This window comes from Pholcus phalangioides, unplaced genomic scaffold, assembly GCF_987345545.1.
Source record: "Pholcus phalangioides strain wild (caught in Gottingen) unplaced genomic scaffold, Ppha-v1.0 ptg000029l_1, whole genome shotgun sequence".
NCBI classification, from domain to species: Eukaryota; Metazoa; Arthropoda; class Arachnida; order Araneae; family Pholcidae; genus Pholcus; species Pholcus phalangioides.
Window position 1 is genome coordinate 6,487,677 of NW_028301619.1, and position 25,515 is coordinate 6,513,191.

The 25,515-nt window shown below is 34.3% G+C and overlaps 1 protein-coding gene across 6 annotated transcripts in view; it reads left to right on the forward strand.

Moving 5' to 3' along the window:
- Positions 1 to 25,515, forward strand: part of LOC149067623 (neurocalcin homolog) — a 124,115-nt gene that overhangs the window by 85,390 nt on the left and 13,210 nt on the right. For all 6 annotated transcript variants that reach the window (XM_089252534.1, XM_089252536.1, XM_089252535.1 and 3 more), the window contains one exon: positions 5,011 to 5,458. In XM_089252534.1, the coding sequence (XP_089108660.1) occupies positions 5,081 to 5,458 (378 nt within the window). In that variant the 5' untranslated portion in view covers positions 5,011 to 5,080. The remainder of the gene's footprint in view (positions 1 to 5,010; positions 5,459 to 25,515) is intronic.

The following is a 25,515-nucleotide window of genomic DNA, read 5'->3' on the forward strand; positions in this document are numbered from 1 at the left end:
AATATTGCACTTAGAAACGTGGTAATTTTTTTATTGGCATCAGGAGAGACAAAGGCAACAACTTTTTCATTGCTCAAAAAGTACATATAGGTGTTCGTATAAAAAATTTATTTTTTATTTTACTAATTATACAACCCCTTGATACACGAATGATGTATCTACTTGTTATTTTAATATTTTTTCTGATTGGAAGTATGCTTCTAGGATCAACAGTTCATCAGTAAAATGTGGTGCGTGCTGGTAACTTTGCGCCCTGTATATACAGTGAAGTACAGTGTATGACATATCTATTCTATAATATAAAATCACAAACTCGAAAAGTGCCTGTTTTTATGCAACGGTTACGCTTATTTGGTGTTATGGAAATCGGTAACGATTTTGGGTGAAGTTTTCATTTGGAATATATCAAGAACCGTTTGACGCATCCAGACTAAATTATGTGTATGTACCGAGATGCGTGGCCCCCACATCCTGCAGCAGAGCCCCTAGGCTGCAATAGTTGGCGGGCCCCAAACCAGCTTTTTCATGGGGGCCCCCTCTGTGGTTAATTTATAGTGTGAAAAATCAAAAAGTAGTAAGAATCGTTCCGGCCGCTGTCAGCCCTGCCCTAGTAGGGGCCATGCCAAAAGGTATGTATATGTATAATATACATATATGAACAGTGCTCGCAACACACAGGGTCAAGGTACCCAGGGCGTGGCGTTGTACATATACGTTAAAAGGTTTCATTTCCAGGGAACTTTGACGGATCTCATTGTTTTCTTGCTGCTTTAACATTAAAAAATTTGCAATACCAGAAGCGCAAGATATATCCAGTCAGGGGCCCCATAAAAAATTGTGAATTTTGTTCCGGGTAATTGGTTGGGGGCCCTGGATTTTATTTGTTGTTAAAATGAATATAAATGAACATTTTTCGTGGCCCTCACAGGGGGATGTCTGACAAGCTTCCTGGTCTAGGGGCTTCATGTGGTAGTTGACAGGTTTCATTTTGGGGACCCTGGATGAATTGCATTCTAAAATTCTGCGAATTGGGTCCCGGGTCCTTGATTGGGGCCCTGGAATTTAATGGTAAATTGAATACAAGTGAAAATTTTTCGTGGCCCTCACAGGGGATGTCCAACAATCTTCCAAGTCGGTGGCCCCATGTGGTAGTTGACAGGTTTTATTTTGGGAGCTCTGGATGAATCACATTGTTCTTTTGTTGTTTTACACTGTAAAATTTGCAACAGTGGAAGCCCGAGATAAATCCAGTCTGGGCTTCGCTAAAATTCTGCGAATTGGATCCCGGGTCCTTAATTGGGGGCCCTGGAATTTATTTGTTGGTAAAATGAATACAAGTGAAAATTTTTCGAGGCCCAACGGGGCTCCAGTCTGCGGACCCCTATGGAGAAGTTTTCTGGGGGTACTTGATGAATCACTTTTTTTCCCTTTATTATTGTAAAATCCGTCAATAAGCTGGTTTGACATGTCACGTATCATAGCACTCTGATGAAGTGGGATGAAATAAACAAGATATGTTGTGAAGATAAAAGGGAGGAGGTGTTAGCCACCACAGGCGGTGGGAGCAGAGCCCCCTAGTACTGTATATACATAACGATTATAAAAATATAACTTGTCAAGAAACCCCTCTCTGCTGATGCGAGAGAAGAAAAAAGCAACAATATAGGGGGGTGGTGCATATGGAATAATCCGGTTTTCAAATGTGGTGGCAATATTGCACTAGTGTTGTGCCTAGAAGAAACCATAGAACAATCTTACCATTACAGATAAAAATCGCCCATATAAGAAAGTGTTAAAATAGCTTTCTAAGCAATTTGTAACATTTAAAGAAATTAATTACACTCATAGTGCAATGAAAAGGGAGTGTGTAATTTCTGTGAGAAAAGTTTCCAGTGCAACGTGTGGTTTATTTTCATATTTGTGTTTAGATAAGATTGTAATTTCCATATGGCTATTGTAGATTTTACCATAATACATTTAATTAAAGATTGTTTTGGGCTGCAGGTATATAAATCTGCATGAGAATCTTGCACGATAGAGTGAAATTCAAGGTTGTAATATAAATTTGACACAATCACTCAAACACATAATCATTTACACAGGTATTGAAATATGAAATGAATTTTAAAAAGCCAAAAAATTAATGCATTTTCACTTTCATGAATAAGAAGTGTGTAAATTGAAAAAAATAATAACATAGTAATTAAAAACAATATTTGATGCTGAATGCTTCTGGATTCTCAAGTCACTATTATAAAAATAGACACTATATTTTATTGAAGTGAGTGACTCATTATATATACTATTAGCAGAGCTTGACAAATCAAGAAAAACTCTCTTTAGGCTCCAACCAAATATTTTAGGATTCAAGCATATTTCTTTTTCCCGAGCTAGTAATAACATATAGAAAATTTCAAGCACCAATATCAATTTTTTTAGTCACCATGGTGACTAGCACCTGGAATTTGTCAATCTCTGACTATTAGTAGCCAAGTTAGCACAGTGGAATGGAGCAATCAAGCATATTTAAACTTCTGAATTCTTTTTTCACTTTGCAAAAAAAAAATCAATTTGAGCAAAATTTAAATTAAAATAAAATATGAATACATAATATATATAATTATATATAGAAATAAAATGAGAAGACTAAAAATATATTAGGAGAAATTGAAATATAATGGAAATAATATGGAACAATGAGGATGTCGTTCTCAAGGGGGAACCCCTACATTGCTCCAAACAGCAAAAATGTTTCTAATGATGGTAGGCCAAAATAAGCATAGATTTACCATCAATTCCCCGACATTTTTTGCGATAAATAAGCTTTGAAAGTCAAAAAGCAAATATGAGAAAATACAAAATTATAACCAAAAACATGAAAAATCGTATGAGTAGCAGCACAATATTAAATAGACATTTACACAAAAGTGTGTTTAAAAGTTGAAAACATAAAAATTAAAGAATAAAATATAAAACCTACCAAAAATTCAACTTTTTATTACCAATGTCACCAGCAAACTACATGGCGTGAGCTAACAAGTTGAAAAACGTGAGTGAAGTTTGAAACCCATATGGGTATATATATATTAGTTTCCAGTGTCATGTCATTATCATGTCACCTGAAAATTCCAAATGATATCAAAAAGTATTCTCCCAATTAAAAAATAAGCTTATAAAGCTTATAATTTGATAAATAAGCTTTGAAAGTCAAAAAGCAAATATGAGAAAATACAAAATTATAACCAAAAACATGAAAAATCGTATGAGTAGCAGCACAATATTAAATAGACATTTACACAAAAGTGTGTTTAAAAGTTGAAAACATAAAAATTAAAGAATAAAATATAAAACCTACCAAAAATTCAACTTTTTATTACCAATGTCACCAGCAAACTACATGGCGTGAGCTAACAAGTTGAAAAACGTGAGTGAAGTTTGAAACCCATATGGGTATATATATATTAGTTTCCAGTGTCATGTCATTATCATGTCACCTGAAAATTCCAAATGATATCAAAAAGTATTCTCCCAATTATTTTTTTTAACAAAGCTATTCTAATTTCTTTTCCCTTTGTTTCCACCGAAAATTGTGAGATTTGGCAGTTTACTAGTGTAAGTTGCACTGGGAAGAAATAAGTAGCCAAATCAGTACACTTGAAGCAATAGATTGCCAAATTGACACAGCCCTTAACATGATTTTTAAATGGGAATTCCAATTTTATTCTTAATTTAATTGTTCTGTTAGTCGAAAAACTAAATTTTTACACAATTTTTTGGAAGGAAAGAGTGATTGAATAAACAGTACAAATTTCAAACAGTGTCATGTCGCCAATAGACACCCTTGATTTTAACCCTATTTTCACGAATAATTATTCATATTTAAAAAAAATTGGAAATACTCCAACATTTATGAAATGATGTTAAATATTTTTAATAAAAAATTTCATTTACTTCACAAAAATAAGAATATTTAGCAGGCATCCACCTACCTATAATAAAGCTCATGGTTGATTTCATACTCCATTTTTCATTACCAGGAAACAAACATTAGGATTGGCAAAATTTCAAGCAGCACACCCCGGCATGTGCTCAGTAATGCCGCTGATGAATCAACCCGTATTTAGTGGCTATGCTTAGAACCGTTGCACATTTGCAGTGTCATTTCCATTACTCTTTTCGAAAATTTGCTACACTGGCTAAAGAAGTTTCACTTGAAAATTGTTCCAGTTTCTGTTGCAAAGCCAAGTTGGAAGTGATCTCGCAATGGGATAAGTTCAGTGGGAAAATTATGGTGTTCACATATAATGCAATTTAAAAAACTACTACAAATGGGCATTTCATAACTGTCACATATCATCAAGGATCATTCTTTGCTACATAAAGTCTCTTGATGATGTCTGTAGTAGTTGTAGACAAAATACAGAGTTCAAAAATCTTTCCCGACACATAGGTACAACAGAAATGCCAACAAAATTACCACTGGGTACATTACTACCATATAAAGTGCTCCACCAAGGGGTTAGAACTCCAGCCTCTCAGCGAGAGACATGAATTGAAAAAAAAGTAGAATGTTGCTATTCAGGATCAGATATAAACCTCATGCCAGTCTAATTAGCCCTTATGTGCAGATCATGGGGGGGGGGGGGATAAGGGGGAAGAGGGCAAAGATGCACTATCTGCAACCCCCTCCCCATTTTCTTTTTCTTACAGTAATTTCATTACCAAAGAGTGAACATTCTTAAAAATTTTATGATGCTCTGCATCTCAATGCACAAATTGATTAATTTTGATAAAATGTTTTTATTTACTACTTGTAAAAATAAATTTAATGGAAATCAGAGTGGTTTTATTTTTTAAAAATATCTAGTTCATTTATATCAACAAGCTTTCATCAACTTTTCATACTTTGTGGAACCCTTGGCTGTGTATACTTGATTGAAATGAACTTTAAATAAAGTTTTATGATGAGGCAAATGTAATAACTATCATATATTTTTCTGATTTTTTCAGGTGTTCTAGAATTTTGATACACCCAATGAAATGAAAGCTTCATAATTTGTTTTACAATCTCTATTGTGACATGGGCAAACAGAACAGCAAACTTAAACCAGAAGTGCTTGAAGATTTGCGCCAGAACACTGAATTTACTGATGCAGAAATTCAGGAGTGGTACAAAGGTTTTTTGAAAGACTGTCCTAGTGGTCATCTTTCTATTGAAGAATTCAAAAAAATTTATGGGAATTTTTTTCCTTATGGTGATGCTTCTAAATTTGCAGAACATGTTTTCCGTACTTTTGATGCAAATGGAGATGGGACAATTGACTTTAGAGAATTTTTGTGTGCTCTCAGTGTAACCTCTCGTGGAAAATTGGAGCAAAAATTAAAGTGGGCTTTCAGCATGTATGATCTGGATGGAAATGGGTATATATCGCGGCAAGAGATGCTTGAAATTGTTACAGTAAGTTCAAGTGAAATATTTTAGCTTTTGCTGTTATATCATTGTATTTGATAAATACAATTGTAGTGAAAAAATAACAAAGCTCAAAAATGTTATGTAATTGCTGACATAATATTTATACAACTTTTTTTCATTTAAAGGTTCACTAATTAGGCCTATACTTTTTAAGGTTTTTTATGCCAAACTTTGGTTTTGGTAAAGGCAATTTTACATTTTTCAATGAATACTTACTAGCTGTACGTCTCATTTTCATTTAAACAAAATACAGCCACCCTTGATTGTCCATGATTTGTATGATTAATAATTGGCAACCCTAGTGGCAAATTTCTTTTATGGCATAATTATTTTGTGATATGGTGAAACCTCACTAGAATGATGCTCTATATAAGGAAAAAATCCCTCTATAATGATAGTTCTTCTTTGTCCGCAGAGTATCTTTATATCAAGATTTCACTGTACTTTCTTAAAACTCAAATAATCCACATTTATATATATATTCAACCTCCAAAATAATGAAAGTTCATTTTCCTGAGTTAGAAATAAAAGCAGAGTTATTTTTTTATTATTTTCTGTCACTTTTAGTCAAAAGTCATATTTGATTTGGGTGTCACAGCGGTAAGACATGTTCTTATCATGCTCTGCAAGGCTGAAGCTAGAATTTTGCCACCGCCTACCACAACTTTAAAATTCAATAATTTTATAATGGTGTTCTTTGTTCTAACCTAACCTAAACCTGCCCAACCCCCCCCCCCCCCCCAGTTTCAGCCCTGAGCTTTGTGCGTCAGCTAGCGGTCGAAGGTCACAGGACCTTTGTTGAGTCTTTTTTGTACTTTTGTCAGATTTTTCCATTGATTCTTTGTTCTTAATCAAATCATTGTTTACTTGCACGTATCATCACCATCATCAACCATTTTCAATCCACTGCTGGATGAAGGTTGTACCGTACAGTACAACACTGTTGTTTTTAATGTTACCCAACATTGAGCCATTACACGGATGACAAAAATCGATGACGACCCCCAGCAGATTTCTCGCTGGCGATCTGCGGGACTTCCCATCGTAATATTAGCAACTGGTAGGACGCTCATGTTACAAGGTATCCTCTAAATTTTTCCATTTTACACTGTCTGATGCTTTTGCCATTCAGTTAACTCCAGCCACTTTTTGGATCTCATCGATCCATCTTGCGTGGGGTCGCCTTCTCAAACATTTAGCACCATGGAGGTACCAATCCAGAATACTTGTGGTCAATCTGTTGTCCTGTCTTCTTGCAATATGTCCATCCCATTTCCATTTTAAATGCTTAATTCTTTCCACAATATCATATACCTTTGTGTGGCTTCTTATCCGAGTGATTCATTTTCTGTCTCTCCTTGTGATGCCTAACATACATCTTTCCATGCTCCTTTGTGTTGTGTTGTAGCTTTTGTATCATCTTGTTTGTGAGAGTCCATGTTTCAGCTCCATAAGTCAGTGCTGGTAGCACACGCTGGTTAAACACTTTTCTTTTCAAGCATAATAGTATGTGGCTCTTCAGAATTACAGTTTTTGCTAAAAGTGCTCCATCCTATCATGATTCTTCTGTTTATTTCATTAATGATTCCGTTGTCCATGGTAATTTCTTGTCCCAGGTTATACATAGCTTTCTACTTCTTCTATCTCTTTGTTGTTGAGCAGGATCTTCTTCAGAGCAAAGGAGTTGAACATAACTTTAGTTTTTTGGAGATTCATTTCAAACCCACCTGAATACTTGCCTTCGCCAGTTCTTATATCATTTCTTCTGGTTCGTCTGGATTACTGCGGATAATAACTATGTCATCGACAAAACGGAAATGGTTGAGAAATTCATTTATTTTAATTCCTTTCTCATCCCAATCCAGTTTTCTGAATACTTCTTCTAAAACAGCAGTAAATAGCTCTGGTACTGTCTGACTTCTTTTCCAAGTTTAATCTTTGCTTTTCCTTTATCCAAGCGAATGTTTGCAGTTGCTTTGTCATATATTGATGATATAATCAGATATTTCTCTCTGTTGATGATGATGATATATTTCTTGATGATATTGATGCAAGTCTTCTCTATCCCAATTACAGCTGTTTAACAACAGCTTGTATAGGAGGGAATATCTGGTTCGCTTTTTCTGCCATTTTGTTTTCTTTCCCTATTCTCTGATGTACATTTTCTTGGGTGTTTTGAGCATTAGTGTTAGCAATCAGACTGGAATTTTTTTCAGTATTCTTTGTAATTTGGACTTGTGTTAGTTTATTGGACTTTTTATTTTAGTTTTGGGCCCAATAGTTTTAGTGTTGGTAGATAAGATAGCTCTCATATGATTTTTTTTTGCTCAAAACATTGTGTAGTACCATGGTCTTTGTTTCTAAAAATTTTGCTATTAGCTTAATTTATTTAGTCCTTGTTTTATAATTTTAGAATATTTTTGTAACTTCCAAATAGCATTTTGTGTGTTCGTTTCACTAAGGTTAAATGGTTTGGTTATGTATTGATAGAGTTTGTGATTTGTATCTTAATACTTTTTTTGGGGCTGATTGTATATTATATTTAAAAACAACACATATACAGAGAAACCTGTATAAAATGGAAGGTCAAGAGACTGAAATTATTTTCCATTCAAGACAGGTTTCAGTTTTATAGAGATGCACATAAAAATATATACAGTGATTTATTTCTATCATTTACAAAACATTGTAAAACATTGTAAACATTGTTTTGAGAACATCACCCTAACTTCTATAAACCAACAAGTGTTAAACAGAGACATGTATATTATTATTTTGAATTTTTTCATGTTTCAAATGACTATGCATTTGAAATTTCGTGTTTAGTGTGCTAATAGTTAAACTTTAATATAAAAGGTTCTGTTGAATAGCAATAGAATGAACACTTACTTTTGTGAAAAATTAATTTCACAAAAGTAATGATGTAAGTAAATGAATGAATTTTGTAAAATAATTTTCGAAGACCCATTGGAATCGGTGAGTGTGATGTCATTCCCTTTGTTCAGGGAGGAATCATTCTTACACAGCTTTGAATACAATATTTTTTGGAAATATATCTAGTAGGAAAAGGGAGGTGGAGTCTTGATTTATGTGAAATCATGTTTGCAGACATTGAGTGTAAAGCACAGAGTAGTGATATCAAAACTATATGGATTGTGAGTTTGAAACAATAAGAACCATAAGATCATTGTAGGAGTTCATTATAATCCACCAAACAGAGATCAAAGATACATCTCTAAGCTGCATGATGAAATTTCCTACAAGTGTAAGCATAAGAGAGTTGTTATATATGACATGAATGTCGCTCTCCACTTGTTAATACAAGATATACAGAAGACTGGATGTTGTGAAGAGTTGTTATACTTTATTAGGGGATTTCAACTACTCGTCCGGTGTTGATTGGGAGAAACTTTCAGCTAGAGATCAATATGAAAGAGACTTTCTCTGGTTAGTGGTCAATAATTTTTTGTATCAACAGGTAATCAATAAATTTTTTGGATTAGCTCGATAATTTCTTGTATCTCACTACTATGAGAAGCTACTATAGTAGCTTCTCATAGTAGTGAGAATTAAATCCAAAATATTTTATTTAATTTCATAACTATTACTACTCTCACTACTACTTATTAAATGTTGGATTTAATTCTTATTAATTCCAAGGATCTTGTTGAACATGTTTTGTTCATGATAAGTTTTCTTCTAGTGACAATTGGGTGACCAACTTTATTTTTATCTTCCTCACAGGTAAAACTAATAACAAAAGAATGGTTCCCTCTTTTCGAAGAACCAACTTTTGAGGGAAAGGTTAACTGTTATTATCAAAGACCAATCAGAATCAGTGGATGTCAGGGCCATAACTAGAGGGGGAGGGGCAACTGCCCCGGGTGGCAAAATTTAGGGGGCGGCAGTTTTAGGTAGGAACAAAGAACACCAATACAAAATTATCAAATTTTAAAGTTGGGGGGGGCAGCAAAAATCCTATCTACAGCCCTGGTGGGTGTGATGTCATTCTCTTTGTGCATAAATACTCAGTATCTGTAGAATTCCTTGGAGACTGGAGAAATATCTGTGCTACTCACCAGTGACCTAGCCGCATAATTTCAGAGGAAGATAATTGTGAGTGTTTGGGAATTTCCGGGCAATAGAAAACCACCTTCGACCATTGGACCCGCTATTTATTTATGACCAGTGATAAAACCTCCAGCAGTCCCATTATAACGATGAAGTACGTATTGTATTCAGGTGTTCTCAAAAATGAATGAAGTATTTTACATGTGCATGGCAAATGTTGGCGAATAATCAGTGAAGCACCTGCTGTATACAGAAAATATTGTGATTAAAAAATCCCGGTTCGGGCATGATTGTCTACTAACCTAACATTAACAAATTCCCTGGACAGATCATACTGATCCCTTGGGAACATGTGATGATCACGTTATTTATTTATTTTGAATCAGTAATCAAGGTATATATAACTACTGGTGATAATGAATACTTTTTTCTTTGCAAGAACGCTGTGAATTACGTTGTGAGTTTTTGTTTTGATTTTTTTCCCAGTGTCATATTTTTAATTTGTTCGAATGATAGGTTCACAAATATAAATTTTTGTTAAAAAATAGAAGTTTTCAAATTTTAGAGTAGAAAAATCACGTGCTCAAGGTTTTGAAAAATTACACAATTTAACATAAAGTTACACAATTTAACATAAGTATCTATCATGAATATACTGAAACCAGTGTTGTTTTTTTTTGTCCACAATTGAACAATTTTCTGCTCTTCTGTTGACTTTTTTATGGTGAGTTTACAATATAGACAATTTTTTTTATAACATCACCTTTCTAGCTGAGATTAAATACAAAATTTGATTATCCTAAATTATTTTTTTAAAAAGTGCTAATTAATTAGTGTTGCATCAATGTCAGCGCAAATAAATTTAATTGCCCACTGCAAATGAAAACTTTGTATTTTTGCCAAACTATGCAAAATTATTATGAAATCAAACATTAAGATGTTTTGATTAATTTGCGATCAATTAAATTTTCTAATGAGATAGAGGCGCTGAAATGAAGAAAGCATTGAGGGAGCTGAAAGTTGCCATTTGTCCCTATATGGGCGCAAGACCTTATGCTGGAGAGGGAGTGGAGCATTGCATTGCATGTTCATTGATTATTGGGGGGGCTCAGGCCCCCTCATAAAATTTATTGGTGCGTTCAAACAGCCTCAGTGCCCTAATTTTGGCACCTAAGTAATAAGGGTGTTTACTGCAGTTTTGTTGATAAAACGCTTCGTTTATGTTTTGACTTACACACGTTATTAATATTGTGCCAAAAAGCTTAAAAAAAGGTTGCATCAGTCCGTAAGATAATGGGTTCAGTTCATTAAAGGGATTTTACTTAATTAAAATAGTTTAAATTAATTAATAAGTTAGTTAAAAGGGTTTAAATCAATCAAACAATCAATTAAATTTGTTTAATTTAATAAATCAATTAATTAAAATGGTTTAAATTAATTAATCAAATAATTAGCTTGCAATTAAAAGGTTATTGGTTGTTTATCAATTAGTGTCTTATGAGCAATTAAGCTGTTCCAGACAGGGCCGTAGACTCATAGGAATTTAATTCACCGAGCCGTGGTTCCAAAAAAGGTTGAGAACCACTGGCCTATAGTTCTTTTTCATAAATAATGTTCAAATTTCACTCACAGATGGCATTGTAAAACAAAAAACTCGACATATATAAAATTTATTTTCTGTGTGTATCTGCAATTTCATACCAATTTTTGAGAAATTTTGTATGTGTCAAGACCCCCATTTGAATGACAGGCTACTTTTTGTCAGAGCTGGGCAAATGCCCAGTAAGGTTAAAAAACTTTCCACCAACAATCAGGGTCGGATTTTGAGTCCTGCTATGTAGCCACAGAAGGTGGCAACTGAAATTGTCTGATTTTTAGGGCACCAACTGAAGGGAAAGAGTGATTCTTTATCACCTAAATATAATTCGCTTACACTTGAACCCTGGACATTTCTACAAAACCAGCCTTGGCCACAATGGCTTTTGGAATGTATATTTTTGTTACCATGGTTTGTCACTTTTTTAGTGCTCCCAATGTATGAAGAAAACCTGGGCAGTGCCTGGTATTACTGCTAGTTTGATATAGAATGTTGGATTCACAATTTTTTTCTGAAGTTAAAGAAAACTGATTTGAATTTTTTTGAAAAACCATGAGAAGAAAAATTTCAACTTTTATTTTTTATTTTATTTTTTGGGGACCCACTTTCCGACAATGAAGCTTGGTTCCAAGGTTGGCATGTATGGGATTACCGATTTGGGAATTCTCATTGACAAGCGGCTTAGATTTTCTGAGAATTGTTCTGCTGTGGTCAAAAAAGCTATCGGAATGCTCAGTTTCATTTAAAAAAGTCTCTTTGCATTTTCCTAAAGTCATTCTTTTGCTTTTCCGAGGCTTAATTTGTCCCGCACGGGAGTACGCCATAAGGTTTTGGAGACCATACCTGCAGAAAACAGCTACAAGTGTTCTTGTTGGCACACAGGGCTTGAGTTATGAAGAGACTTCTTTTTCTGAATATGTTTACATTGGAAGGCTGCAGGCATCAGGGAGGGGGATATGATGAGTGTTTTTAGCGGGATGGACTGAATTATCATGCCATGAATCAACTTCTTTGACAAGGGGACACCAGTATCGATTAATAAGGGACAACTCCAGCTTGTATTGTCACAGGGAATTTTTCTCTAACAGGGTAATGAATAAATCCAATAGCTTAATCCCAGGAGTGACGAGTTCTATCACAATTGACATGTTTAAAAAGAAATACAATGTTTATAGTGGGATGAAGCAAGAAGCTATCCATACTTCAATGTCAATCATAAGTTTTTATGGGCAGTGTATTTTATTTTCTCATAATCATTAGTTGTTTGTTTTTTTTTCATTTGTATTAGTTTTTTTTCGTGATAATTACTATTATTTTGAATTGCTGTATTTTAGTATTTTTGACATCCATATTTTTTATGGATATCTTTTATCAGCCACCTCATTCAGCATTTTGCCTGTTGTGGCATTTGTATGAGTCACTGGAAAATGAAGCTGGCTACCCTGGAACAAAAATTGTTTTACATATTATCACATGTATCTGTATATAGGAAAGAATCAGTCTGTTATAACTTGAATGTCTTGAACCTGTTCACCTAGAGTAGCTCTCAAAAATCTTTTGACAAATGCAATGGTGCTTCTAGGAGCAGCTCATTTGCACTGTGCTGACATTGACATAATTATGTAAAGTAGAAGGAACATATTTATCAACACCTGTACTGAAATTTGTTTGTTTTGGGTTAGTGAGCTTTTATCGTCAAATTTTTGTTTTTCTGTGGAATGAAAGTGTTTTGACAAATATTGTTTAATCAAATATAAAAGTAATTAATTCTTATTTTTAAAAAAATTTATAGTAGGGTTATGAACAACACTGTTAAACATTAGTGTTATGGTATAGGGATGCTTCCTTTGCTTACGATGTTGGTCCTTTGTCTTCTGAGAAATCCTTTGGACCGGTTCTGTCGAATTGCATTCAATAACATGTTGTCATTTACTATGTGACACGTGCCACTATTATTAATATTCCAGCATTTCAATGGCAGCAAACATAGCTCAAAAGTTTTTAGGCCTAGACATTAAAAGCAATACAGCGAGAGTTTTACAGGTGTTTAAGTCTAAGTCCTGACTTGAATTTTATCAAGAATTTGTAGGTTGATAGACAGTTCTCTCTCTCTCTCTCTCAGAGCCAGAAATTATATGAATTTGATTGTTTTTTCAATTATGTGAAAAAAAGGGAAAAAGTTCCCACTGACCATGGTTCAAGCTTAGTGAGTCCATGCCGAAGATATGGGAAGTAGTTTTTCAATCCAAATTATTAGTATTGACGTATTTTATTTTGTTGTAGTTCCCATTGCATGACTGATTTGATTATTTAGTAATGTTGGCTGTTTTGTTTGTGTGGTTTGTCAAAAGACTTTTGATTAACATAAAAGTAAATTTTTTTCTGATTTTAAAATATTTAGATACACAATTTTTGTTCATGATAGTTTGTAATGAGAACGTGATAGTGATGCTGATGGAGAAAAGTAATTATTGTAGAAACTTTTGCCAGATTTTTGAGAAGGGTGGTGTGCTAGTTAGGTCGTTGACAAACTGGTTTGAGTTTTTGTTGATGTGGAATGATTGGAAGAAGTCCAACTCAGATGGTGAGGGGTATTTTCGAATAATTTTGGCAGAAGAAAAGTCAAATTTATGGTCAAAGGACCAGCAATGTTGGGCTACGGATGAGCGGTTAAAATCTTGGTTGGTTACATATTGTCTATGCTCATTTTAACGGTACTTTAGGGCACGTTTAGTTTGACCTACATATGATAATCTGCATTATTATGAAATGCTGTAGATGCCACAGTTGTTGAGTGGGTCAATGGGATCTTTTAGTTTAGAAGAGCTTAGTTTATTGATGGGGGTGAAAATCACAGAAAAATTATATTTTTGAAGGATTTTAGCAATGCGTTGGCTGGTTTTTGGATAGAAATTCAAAATGATCAAGTTTTTGTTTTCAGGTTTAGGCTTGGTTGCGGAAGTGTTTTAAATAAGTTTGCTGTGTAGATTATCAATGAGAGCTGCGGTAGTCATGATCGACTGCTATTGCTTTTAGGACATTGAGTTCAGCTACAAGTAGCATCGGTGAGAAGCAGATATTAATGACTCGCCTCACATATGTATAGAACGAGGCATATTTTTGTGCCGGAGGATGTGTGAGATTAAAGAAACAGCAAACGGTTTATGAAAGACAGTGGTAGGGAAAGTTTGTTCACGATGAGTGACCAATATGTCCAGGAATGCAAGTTGATTTTTCTTCCCCTATAGTGAATTGGATGCAGGGGTCAATGGAATTGAGACTATTTATAATATGGGCAATGTTAACATTACAGTTGAGAAGGACAAAATCATCAACATCATCATGTCTGACTTAAAAAAGGGAAATAAAATTTCACGGAAGAGTTTAGTCTTAAAATAGTACATGTAGATGTCACTAAGTACTGTGCTGAGAGGATTTCCCATGGCAAGGCCTTCAGTCATACGATAGAAGTGCTTGCTGAAAGAGAACATATTTTGGTTGAGACAGACCTGAGTAAAATCTAACAGTTCAGGGATTTCAAATTGGGAAAAATGGAATTCAGTTAGTCTAGTCTCCAGACATCAAAGAGAACCTTCTACAGGGACATTTTACGTCAAAAGAGACCATTTTTGTGTTGAGGGGTTGAAGATATGAAGTTTCTGCACGAATTCTACAGAATTTTTCATAGTGTGTGTGTGTTATTGCAAGAGAGTGGTGAAAATATTGAGACACTGTGTTTTGCAAGCTTGTATGAGGCAGTGCCGAGGGCTAGGTAGCCCAGGTTGATAAAACCCAAAATAATGCCTGTTCTCCCCTTAATTGTGACACAGATTGAGGGAGAATAAATTAAAATAGTATAATAATCACTCTTCTTTTTAACAATTACAACTGCCACGTTCGGCAAAATGTTATCAAAAAGGATTTTTCTCTGCATATCTCTCTCTAATAATATCCACAAAGAAACAAGTAAACAAAAAACTAAGATTGTTTAGACTTTAGAGTACCCGTTACCGTATTATCAAGAGCTTGAGAATTTTTTTACTCCCATTTTTTACGATTCTTTTTTTCATTCGTTAAAAAAAGTAGTTTCGCAACTATGCAACATGACCACAAGTCACTACTGGTACTGCGATTTGTCATAACTTATTTAACACACCAATTCTAGGCGATTATGTATACACACATATAAGCCTCTCTTGATAATATAAATCTCACCATACACACAACATATTATTTCGGGCTTTTTGAAAAATAAAACACATAATTTAACGTTAACAAAATCTACGCCATCAGAACAAAATCTACAGAATCAATCAACCAATACAGTCGTTTCAATTGTATCAACCCCTGTTACTTCTAGTTCTCTCTTCAAACTGTATCACATGAGCTGCAAAAATCAGATGGACATGAGTGATGCCAAGGAATGAAACTAGATCTGAAATTGCTACTAAGCAACAATACATGTTTGACCGAATTGAAAAAAATAAACACAAATTGGATATACGCTATACTTTAGAATATATATTTTTGCAAATTTTTATATATATACAACTCTTTTGCGCGTGTATTAATTTTCTACCTCACATATGTTTTTAAAACTGTTTTTAATCAATGCCAGAACTGGACAATTCTCTCTGATCAGGCCGCGCACCCTCTTGTTTTTTACCTGTTTAATGCATTTTTTGCATACCTTCGTATAGATTTTTGCAAATGGTTATATTCTGCATATACAATTTCACCTTGCTTCATTATGTACATGCAATAATTTTTTACCTCACATGTTTTTGTAATATTGTTTTGAATCAATGCCAGCACAGTCTGCCATTATTCCCATTGTGCATAATTTTTGATTGCAGCTCGCTCTGTAGACTTCTGATAGATTTGCTATGCTTTTTTTTAAGTTTTAAATCTCTGTTCTCCCTGTTTTGCACATGTTATGCAATGTTTGTTCCCTTTTCTTCTCTAGTATATCACATCATTAATATTCAAGTCAATGGGACTTATAAATCAACTGGCCACACACTCCTTGTGGCATGGGGCTTATATAGCCGTGGTGACTGAACCTAGTTTTTGTTCTGTTCTACTTTCTACCAATTGTGAATCATGAAAATAGTTTTTTTGTTTCTTTGGATATCAGTATGAAATAAATGTAATAATTTCGATTAATTAATAATATTAATGGAGTATTAATTTAAAAAATTGAATCATTAGCAAAATTTACAGTTATAATTAATTAATGAGTTTAATAATTAATAATTTTATTAGTCAATATTTTATTAATTAATAATTTCTTAATTAATATTTTTATTAAAATTTGTAATTTTCGCCTGCTATATCATTTGTACGAACACACTGGAACTTATTCCGCTTCGAGTGCCCTTTTTTCCTAGTGCCTCACCAGTCCAAATTTCTTATAAAATGGCCTGGCTGAACTGAAACGCTGAAGCTATAAATATGAAATTTGGTGAATAGCTTCATTTCATGATGTAAAGACTCACATAAGGGGGTTAAAAGATTATGTAACCAAATCATGATGTAAAGACTCACATAAGAGGTCATAAGGGGGTTCATAGATTATGTAACCAAATCATGCTGAATCGAAACTATGAATGTGAAGTTTTATTTTGTAATGTAGATACTCATTAACGAGAGATTTTCTAAAATTCATACACTAAGGGGATCATAGGAGGAAGGGGTTTCAAAAGTTATATGGGGTAATTATCACTGAGCCCAAACCACTGAAGCTATAAATATGAAATTTTTGGTCTATGTTTTTCAACATTAGATTATGTTGAAAAATCCTCAACTCTAATAAATAGTGGCTCATGTGTAAACATACAAAAAGACTCCAGCTCGCATGAACTGAACACGATCAAGTCAGCCATTAAATCTGGTCATACTCTATCTCAAACTATGAAAAAAGCTCTCACCCCATCGGCTGCATTTTGCGCCAGGTTTTATACACTGCCCGAAGTCCACAAACCTGAAATTTCACAACCCATAGTCTCAAATATTAACACTGGTCTTTTTTTTGTCGCACCACCGTCATTTTCTGCACACAAGGGCTAATTAGACCTATCTATTTCAGTTTCAAGAGGAATTCCTGTAAGATTCGGACCGCTCAAGGCTATAGACCGGGACCTACAATTTATTGCAGATTCGAAGCAGCAGGCTTGTTTTTGTACTCACTGAGAGTTTGGTGCGCTACCCCATCGATGGGGACTCCCTGCAGTAGCAATATTTTCTGCGGTCATGTCACCATTTTTGTTGTACCCCTGTGTCAGGAAAGTTTTTTGACAAAAAAAAACAGGGTATTGAACTTGAGATGCCTCTACACATCCTTTGGTATTTTGGGTGAGCATCCCGATCGCTAGCCTTGAGAGGGCACGAAATCCACCCTTTAACTACTCTTTTTTACAATACACGAGAGAAGTGCCAAAATTCGTGTTTTCCTCATCTTACAAAGTATTTAGTTGTGGCCCGCTCTCAACCTTTATTTGTGCTCTTTATTTATGCACATCCCTGTTCTATGTATATGTTACGATAAATATGATAAATCCGGTAAATATGCATAATCACAAACCATTTTGGTAAGTTTGATAAATTTTGGTCATATATTGCAAGTTTAAGCATTTACATATGCCCCCGGAATGTTATAAATGTTAGACCTGCGTATGGATAGATGGTATCGCGCCTTTTCGGGGAGAGAACAGTGGGACTTACCAATAGAACCCCTAGAAACTACGAATACAGCATATCAGGGGTTCAAAGCATGGGTTGCGATCCTCTGGGGTGGGAGGGTCGTAAGATAATTTCCAGAATAAAAACATGTTTGACAAAATATTTATTTTGATCAGAAAAACTAGTAGCTGAGGTCATTTGAGGGCCCACCAACAATAGATAATGTTGGGGGGCTGCTGCTGCCCCCTCCACAATAATTTAGGAAAAAAACCAATGCAATGTACCCTCCCCCCTTTGCTTACGCGATTGAGTCTCGTATATACGGGACGACCAGCAACTTTCAGCCCCCCCCCCAACCTCCCAATCTTTTCTTCACGTCGGTGCCTCTGCCCATGACGAGTGGTAAAAGTGACCACAGACAGACAGCTCAGAAGAATTAAATTTTTCAAGTAAAATATGGGGGAGGGAAAATGTGACTATTTTCAAAATGCAACACAGTCCCATCTTAAACTATGGGCCCATGTGAACATGACCCAGGGTTTTATATCCGTTGGTAGTGAGATCCGTACACAATGAGATCTGGGGGTACTATGATTTTTAAATGTGAGTATGTAAATATAAGTGAGCTGTAATTTCCAATTAAGTATCGGACTCCAAAACATTACTTTGCCCGATGTTGAGACGGTCATGCATACATGCCAAAAAATGAAGCTTACTGAACTCTAACCCAGGGTAGGCGTGGTCTCAGGGTGATGTGTCGGGAAGATCGGTTTAGCTTGTAAGTTCACTGAATCACCCAGTTTTGCACAGACCTATTTTTCCGATACAATTCGGTTCTTCGAGAAGGGATGGTCACCCACCTTCTGGTACCATGCCTGGCCCAAGGTTCCATAGATCGATCTTATCTATAAAATTTTTGTTCATTATTAATTTAGTTTTTATTAAATTCAATTCAATTAGTACAAAGTGCCTAGCTCTCTCACTATTGGATGAGAGTTGGTAGCCCCCGGTAAGACAAGAGGAAAATATTGCACTAAAAGAAGGATGAAAGAGGTATTTTCACGGGGCAGTGGCAAAACTGGCAAAAACTGGTTTCATGGAAAAAACAATTTTGACTCAATGTGTATTATATGCATATGCGTAAGCAGAATTTTTTCGAGGATGGTTTCCAGAATTTTTTCCTTCTGAGGGGGTTTACTTTTTTTCCAGAAAAATAAAACTATAATCTTGGCACAAGGGGGAACCCCCCCCCCCCCCCTGCATACGCCAATGATTATATGTAAATTAGACATAGAAATCATTATAACAATCAATTTTATAATGTTGTATTGCAAAGCAATCTGATGGAAAATACATATACAAATAAAGACACAGTCGGTGCTCATTATAATGACCCACACCCACAATATAGTGATCATTCCATTACAATGACCTGTAGGAAAAGTCCCCACACCCTAGCCCTGGAGCCAGGCAATTCTCATCATTTTTTGGCTTTTTCACGCAATAAATAAATTGTAGAAGGACCCATGAAAAGTTTTACCAGGGGCCCTGATCTAGGATGTGGAAACCATGACAACAATCACCGATCACAGTTCGGGATGATCATGGTCGTTATAACAATATACAATTCTTTTGCATTGATTTTTTTAATGATCCTAGACATGAATATATAAATGTGGGAAGTATCGATTTGTTTTATGCATGGCAAAAACATATTTTTATCAGGACTTTTTTACTCTACGTAGTTTTTCCTGATATGGCAAAAACTTACCAACCCTAAAAGTGATTGTTAAACCAAAATTTGAGTTCAAACTGTCATTTTCATAATAAATAGAAAATAAATGCATATCAATGAATTGGATGCATACATGGGGGGAAAAGAATCTATTTTTCCTGACAGTTTTTACCAACCCTGATACAGTGAAATTTTGATATAATGAAGCTCTGTGGTGAAAAAATTATTGTTGTAGAGGGATGCATTGTTATATCGGTCATCGTTACAATGAGGTTTCACCATACAGTAATACCCAGACTTACACTACCACTAGTTGCACAGTTTTAGAGTTATACGATTTTCAGTGAAAAATGTTCATTTCTGAAATTCAAGAATAATCACTGGATTATTGCTGAAATAGTGCAATTAAATGATAATCAAATGATCTTCATCGAAAACAACTAGAAACCGGGCTTAAGCAACCAGAATTAATTTTAATCATTATTTGGATGAACATACGTCCAGTGACAGGTACAAAAGAAAATTTTGCCCCCCCCCCCCCTTAAATTAGAAAAAAGTGTTAAGTTTGGGTTTTTCGGGGTGCTTTAGGAGTCGGGGCCCCGATGCGTCCACGTCTGCATACGTCTCGTATATTTCCCGGAGCATTCCTGTATTTTCACGTGATATAATAATAGGCTACTAATGCACAGGAAATTTTTTGAAAAGGACTAGACAAACAACTAGCAACTAGATGGGTTTTTTACATCCAAATGGCCAAGAGAAAGGCCGGATCTAGTTGGAAAATTACTAAGTTGTCAACATTGTTCTAGCTTGAGCTGGCACTAAAGAAACACATCAAACACTTAAACTTTAGAATCGAAAATAAAAACAAGAAAATATTTTACCTTTTTCCGATGTTAAAATGTAGATGTTGATTTCTATTCTTTTTCAATGATAACAAGACAACAATACAGAAAGCACACAACACGAGATGTAAAACAAGTAAATTCTCGACATGAAATTCCCAGTTTACGTAACGCAGATCCTCCTAAAAAGGCGTTGACATATGATACCCCAGGTCTTGATTGGTATTTTTTATGGCCCGCTTGAGAGTGACCATTGGCTAGCTTCATCACAAAGGGATACCGTCACCAACACATTCCCCAAAGACAGACCCATGCCATTCTCTCCTTCCCCATCCTTCCAACTTTTACAAACATTTGAGATTCAATAGTAACAGAATCACTCTTCAAGTATTGTATATTCACATAGTGGGGCTCAGTATACACAGAAACACTCATAAAACCCACAGTACAGTGGAACACTCATTTATACGACTCTCATTCATGCGACTTTTACTCATTCATTATACATGTTTGGCTCTCGTCGCAGTTCATTCCTATACATTTTAATGTTAAAATATTTAATTCATTAGACGCACAACATCAATTACATGGCGTTTTCATTTCGACTTGAACCCCGAGATAGAAACTCCGTAAAAACTTCATTTCTGTCAATAGAATTTCAATTTTTTTGTAAGCAGCTAAAGACGTCACTGAAATTTATATTTTTGCGAATATTATCGCCGGAAAAAGCCATAATTTTTAGTATGATTGCAAATGGATACGTAAAAATTCAGCAAGCTGATGACCCCTTCAAAGTGGGTTCTAAAATGGTTTATTTATTGTAAGTTTTTGAGAACTCTGGAAACGCGCGGAGAGCCATAAACAAAATAATTTAAATTTTTCGAAAGGCAACCATATTAAATGTACAGACCACACTTCTTCACATACATGTTCCTTCCCAGTTTTTTCCATTGTTTTAGTGTTTCGTTTCCCAGCATTATTTTTGAAGCATTTGCAACTGGTCTGCTGGTGAGAAACATGCAATATATCAGTTCATTTTTTTAATTTTCAGTAGAATTTCCTTTGGTTGCGGTATCTTGTATGCTAGCTGGCTACGTGGAATCAGCTGTTCTTAATTTCTGAAAAAAGAAAAGCCCCCACCTGATCTTGAACGTGAAATGAAAATTTCGACAAAAAAAATCTGGATCTATGAAAGAGTGAAACTTGTGAAGAAATTGAATATGTCGAGTTACTTTTGGAGACGGTTGCAAAAAAAATATAATAAAAATAACTCTGTAAATATATATAAACAGTATTGTTCGCCGAAAATCTTACAACTTTGTTTTTAATTTTATTATTTTTCCTGTCATTTGTAAAATAATCGTAAGAATCCTGAAGAGCGAGAGAAAGAAAGATTAAAGCAAAGTCATATTGGATTAAATTTATCAAAAAATCACAATCTCATGACCTTTCTTTGTTTTTTTCATATTCAGATTACTTTTAAGCATAATCCGAAAGTTACATAAAAATTAATTTCTGAGAATTTTCGAGTTACGGCTAAATAAAAACTATGCCATGATTCGGTCTCTCGAAAGTCGTATAAACGGGGTGCTCTCTCTCTCCACTGTATTTATTTTATTTTCTTCATTTCCCCCTCTCTTCGGATCTGGAGACCACCCAATGTCCGAATTTGACTGGTCTTGTGCTACTACACTGATGTTTATCTATATTGCTCTACAATAGAATGTTTGAACCCTGGCATCTGATGACAACCCGGTAACTTTAGATCTGCTTTCTACTCCAGGGTTATATAACTAAATCGTTTGACTTTGATGAGCGTAAAAAAAAAATCAGTAAATGGTCATATCCTTGGCCTCTACCATCCCCCATCTGTTCTTTGTCTGACTTTTTATGAGAGCGAAAGACCTATTCAAGAAAAGTCGGTCCCTGGAAAACTTATCTTTCCAGTTGAACTTTCCTTTTCCTTTTTGAAAAAAAAAAAAAGAGATTAGTCATAAAACATCGATCTCACAAATGGCAGAATCTTTTTTGTGCAGGTGTTTTTTTTTTTTTTTTGAACTTTATTTAACACGATGAAATAGTACAAAATAATAAAACAAATTCACCAAGAGATCCCGTGGATCTGTACTAATGAACACGAAGTATCGATGAGTAATTACAATACAATTTCAAGGACAGAACGAACATAAAAAAAAGAAAAGAAAAGAGGGGGGGGAAAAATGTTGATAATTATATCGAAGTAATTCTGCATCTGTGAGCAATTATACAATTAGAATACAATACAACATTTCAGATATACAGTATGTTTTCATATACATTATAAATGAAGATTATGGAATGCTAGATTGATGCGAGAATTGTTCAGCGACTTCGACATGTGGAGGCAAACAGCAGGAGGTGTACTTAGACATTTAGAAAATTCGATTTAGCACTGATCGATAGAGCTCTGTTTTTGTTGTTTTCCTTGTTTTTTAAAAATGATCGTTGATGTTAGCTATTGAAAAAAGGTAATTTTTTAAACGTTTTTTCAGTAACGGTATTGAAGAGGGAAAAAGAATATCATGCGGCAGTTTGTTATAAAATTTCGGAATAAGATATGTAAAATGGTTTTTCTTCACGGTTTTATGTATCAAGGGAATATTAAGAATGTTATTGTATCTATTTGATGTCCTTGATAAATTAAGAGGGAGACTAAGTTGTTTTTTATTAAGTAGGAGAATCGATTTATAAAAATATAAATACCTCAAAGGGAGTATGTTAAGTTGCCGGTAGAGATCAAATGACGGAGTTGAGTAATTGCCAGTTAGTGATCGGATTATTTTCTTTTGGATCTGGATGATGGGTCGCAACGTATTGATGTAATCACTGCCCCAAACAGTTAGTCCATATAATAGATGAGAATGAAAAAGGGAATAATAATATGACAGCAAAAAATGAGTATTTAGATAATGTTTTAGATAATAAAATTTATAAACTATAAAACAAAGTTTTGATTGGATATGTTTTACATGGGACTTCCATTTAAAATTTCGATCTATAACAATACCTAGGTATTTAATGGAGCTTACTTGTTCTAATGGAGTACAGGTACATAAAAGATCAGTAGGACAGTTTTTATTATGAAAAATGAGGTTACAGTTATCGAAATTAGTGAGGTTTGAGAAACTAATGTATTTTGTTTTTAGAATGTTTATTTCGAGATCATTTGATCGAAACCAATTTCGGACTTTGATTAAATCGTTGTTAATAATATGATCCAATGATTGATGATCATTCCCAGAATAAAGAAGTACAGTGTCATCCGCAAATGTGATTATTTTGGCATTTAGTTCAAGGTTACAGAAATTATTAATATAGATAGTAAAAAGCAACGGTCCCAAAGTAGTTCCTTGTGAAATTCCTCTGTGCATGTTCACTGGACTACTAATATGCTTACCACACTTAACAGATTGAGATCTATTATTAAGATAGGATTCAAATAATTTATAAGCAGTACCTCTAATACCATATGTGTGCAATTTAGCAAGCAATATATTGTGATTGATGCTGTCAAAACATTTTCGTATATCAAGAAAAATTGCTATTGTTTGTTTTGAGTTATCTAAGCTATCAACCACAAATTTGCTAAATTCGATTAGTGCAGTTTCAGTGCTTTTGTTTGGCAGGAAACCATGTTGATTTTCTGAGAAAAAATTATTAGCATTTAAAAACGAGTATAATCTACATTTTAAGATAGATTCCAATATTTTGGTTGTCGTACTGAGAACTGAGACTGGTCTATAATTGCTGAGGTCATTCTTGCACCGGTTTTATAGATAGGGGTAATGATTGCTTTTTTGAGTGATTCTGGGAAAACACCACTTTGAAAACAATTATTAACTAGATCAGAGAATACCTGAATGACGCTGTCAGGAAATCGCTTCCAAACTTTTGAGTTCATTGTATCGATGGAAGATACAGAGTTTTTTAGTTTGTTAATAATTTTCTTTATTTCAAAAATATTAGTTGAAGAAAGAAAAATTGAATTTTGAAAACCACGTACGTAGTTTTTATAGTCATCCATGGAAACTACAGTATTTCTTCCAATACTATTGAAATACAAGTTAAATTGATTGGCAAGAATCAGAGGTTCAACATTTTCTGGAAGTACATTCTCTGTATTCTCAGTGCCTAATATTCTGTTAACAAACTTCCAACGCTCAGTATTGTTACGACATTCCGAGAACTTGAAAGAGTAGTACTGTTTTTTAGATTGCTTTATTTTAGATTTGATTCTTGATTTTATATTTCTATATGCAGTTTCTATAGAGAGGTCATACGGATATTTTCTTGTTTTTATGTAAAGTTGTTGTTTTGTCTTAATCAAATTGCAAATTTCGCCTGTAACCCATGGTTTACCGATCTTCTTCCTTGAAACAATTATTCAGTCACTGGAATGATTTTGGACAATGTCATTCATGGTGGATAAAAAATTATCAAAATCTTTTTCAGGATGAGTGTGATCGAATCGAAATTCATAATTTTGGAGAAAATTTGACATATCAGCATACCGAATAATTTTCATTTTCCTATGTATAGTTTGACTTATTTTATCTAATATTGGGGTGGCAAAGTGAAGTTTACAAATGATCGGAAAATGGTCAGTTATGTCTGTGTCAACTATTGATGAATAGTATTTGGTAATATTAGTTGAGTGACGTAGATAAATATGATCAATACAACTATCAGAAAGAGGCCTAGTTTGATCAGTAATTAAGGGGAGGAAACCATGTCCTGACAACATATTCATGTAATCTAGATCATCATTATTGGGTTTTAATATGTTAATATTGATGTCACCTACCAATAGGACATTTTTAGATTTTGTATTCATTAATATAGAGTCAAGTTCTTCAACAAATTCTGATTTTGAAAATGAGTGTGATCGATATAAACAAAGAATAGTTAATTTGAGTGATGGCTGGTTAATGGCAATCACCTCAGCTGTTTCCATTGCGATTGACGTAATGTTATTATAATTTAAAGATTTATTTGTGTACACCAATATGCCTCCTGAATTATTGTAATTTCTACAGCATGGGAATAAATCAAAACCTGATATTTTATAAAGGTC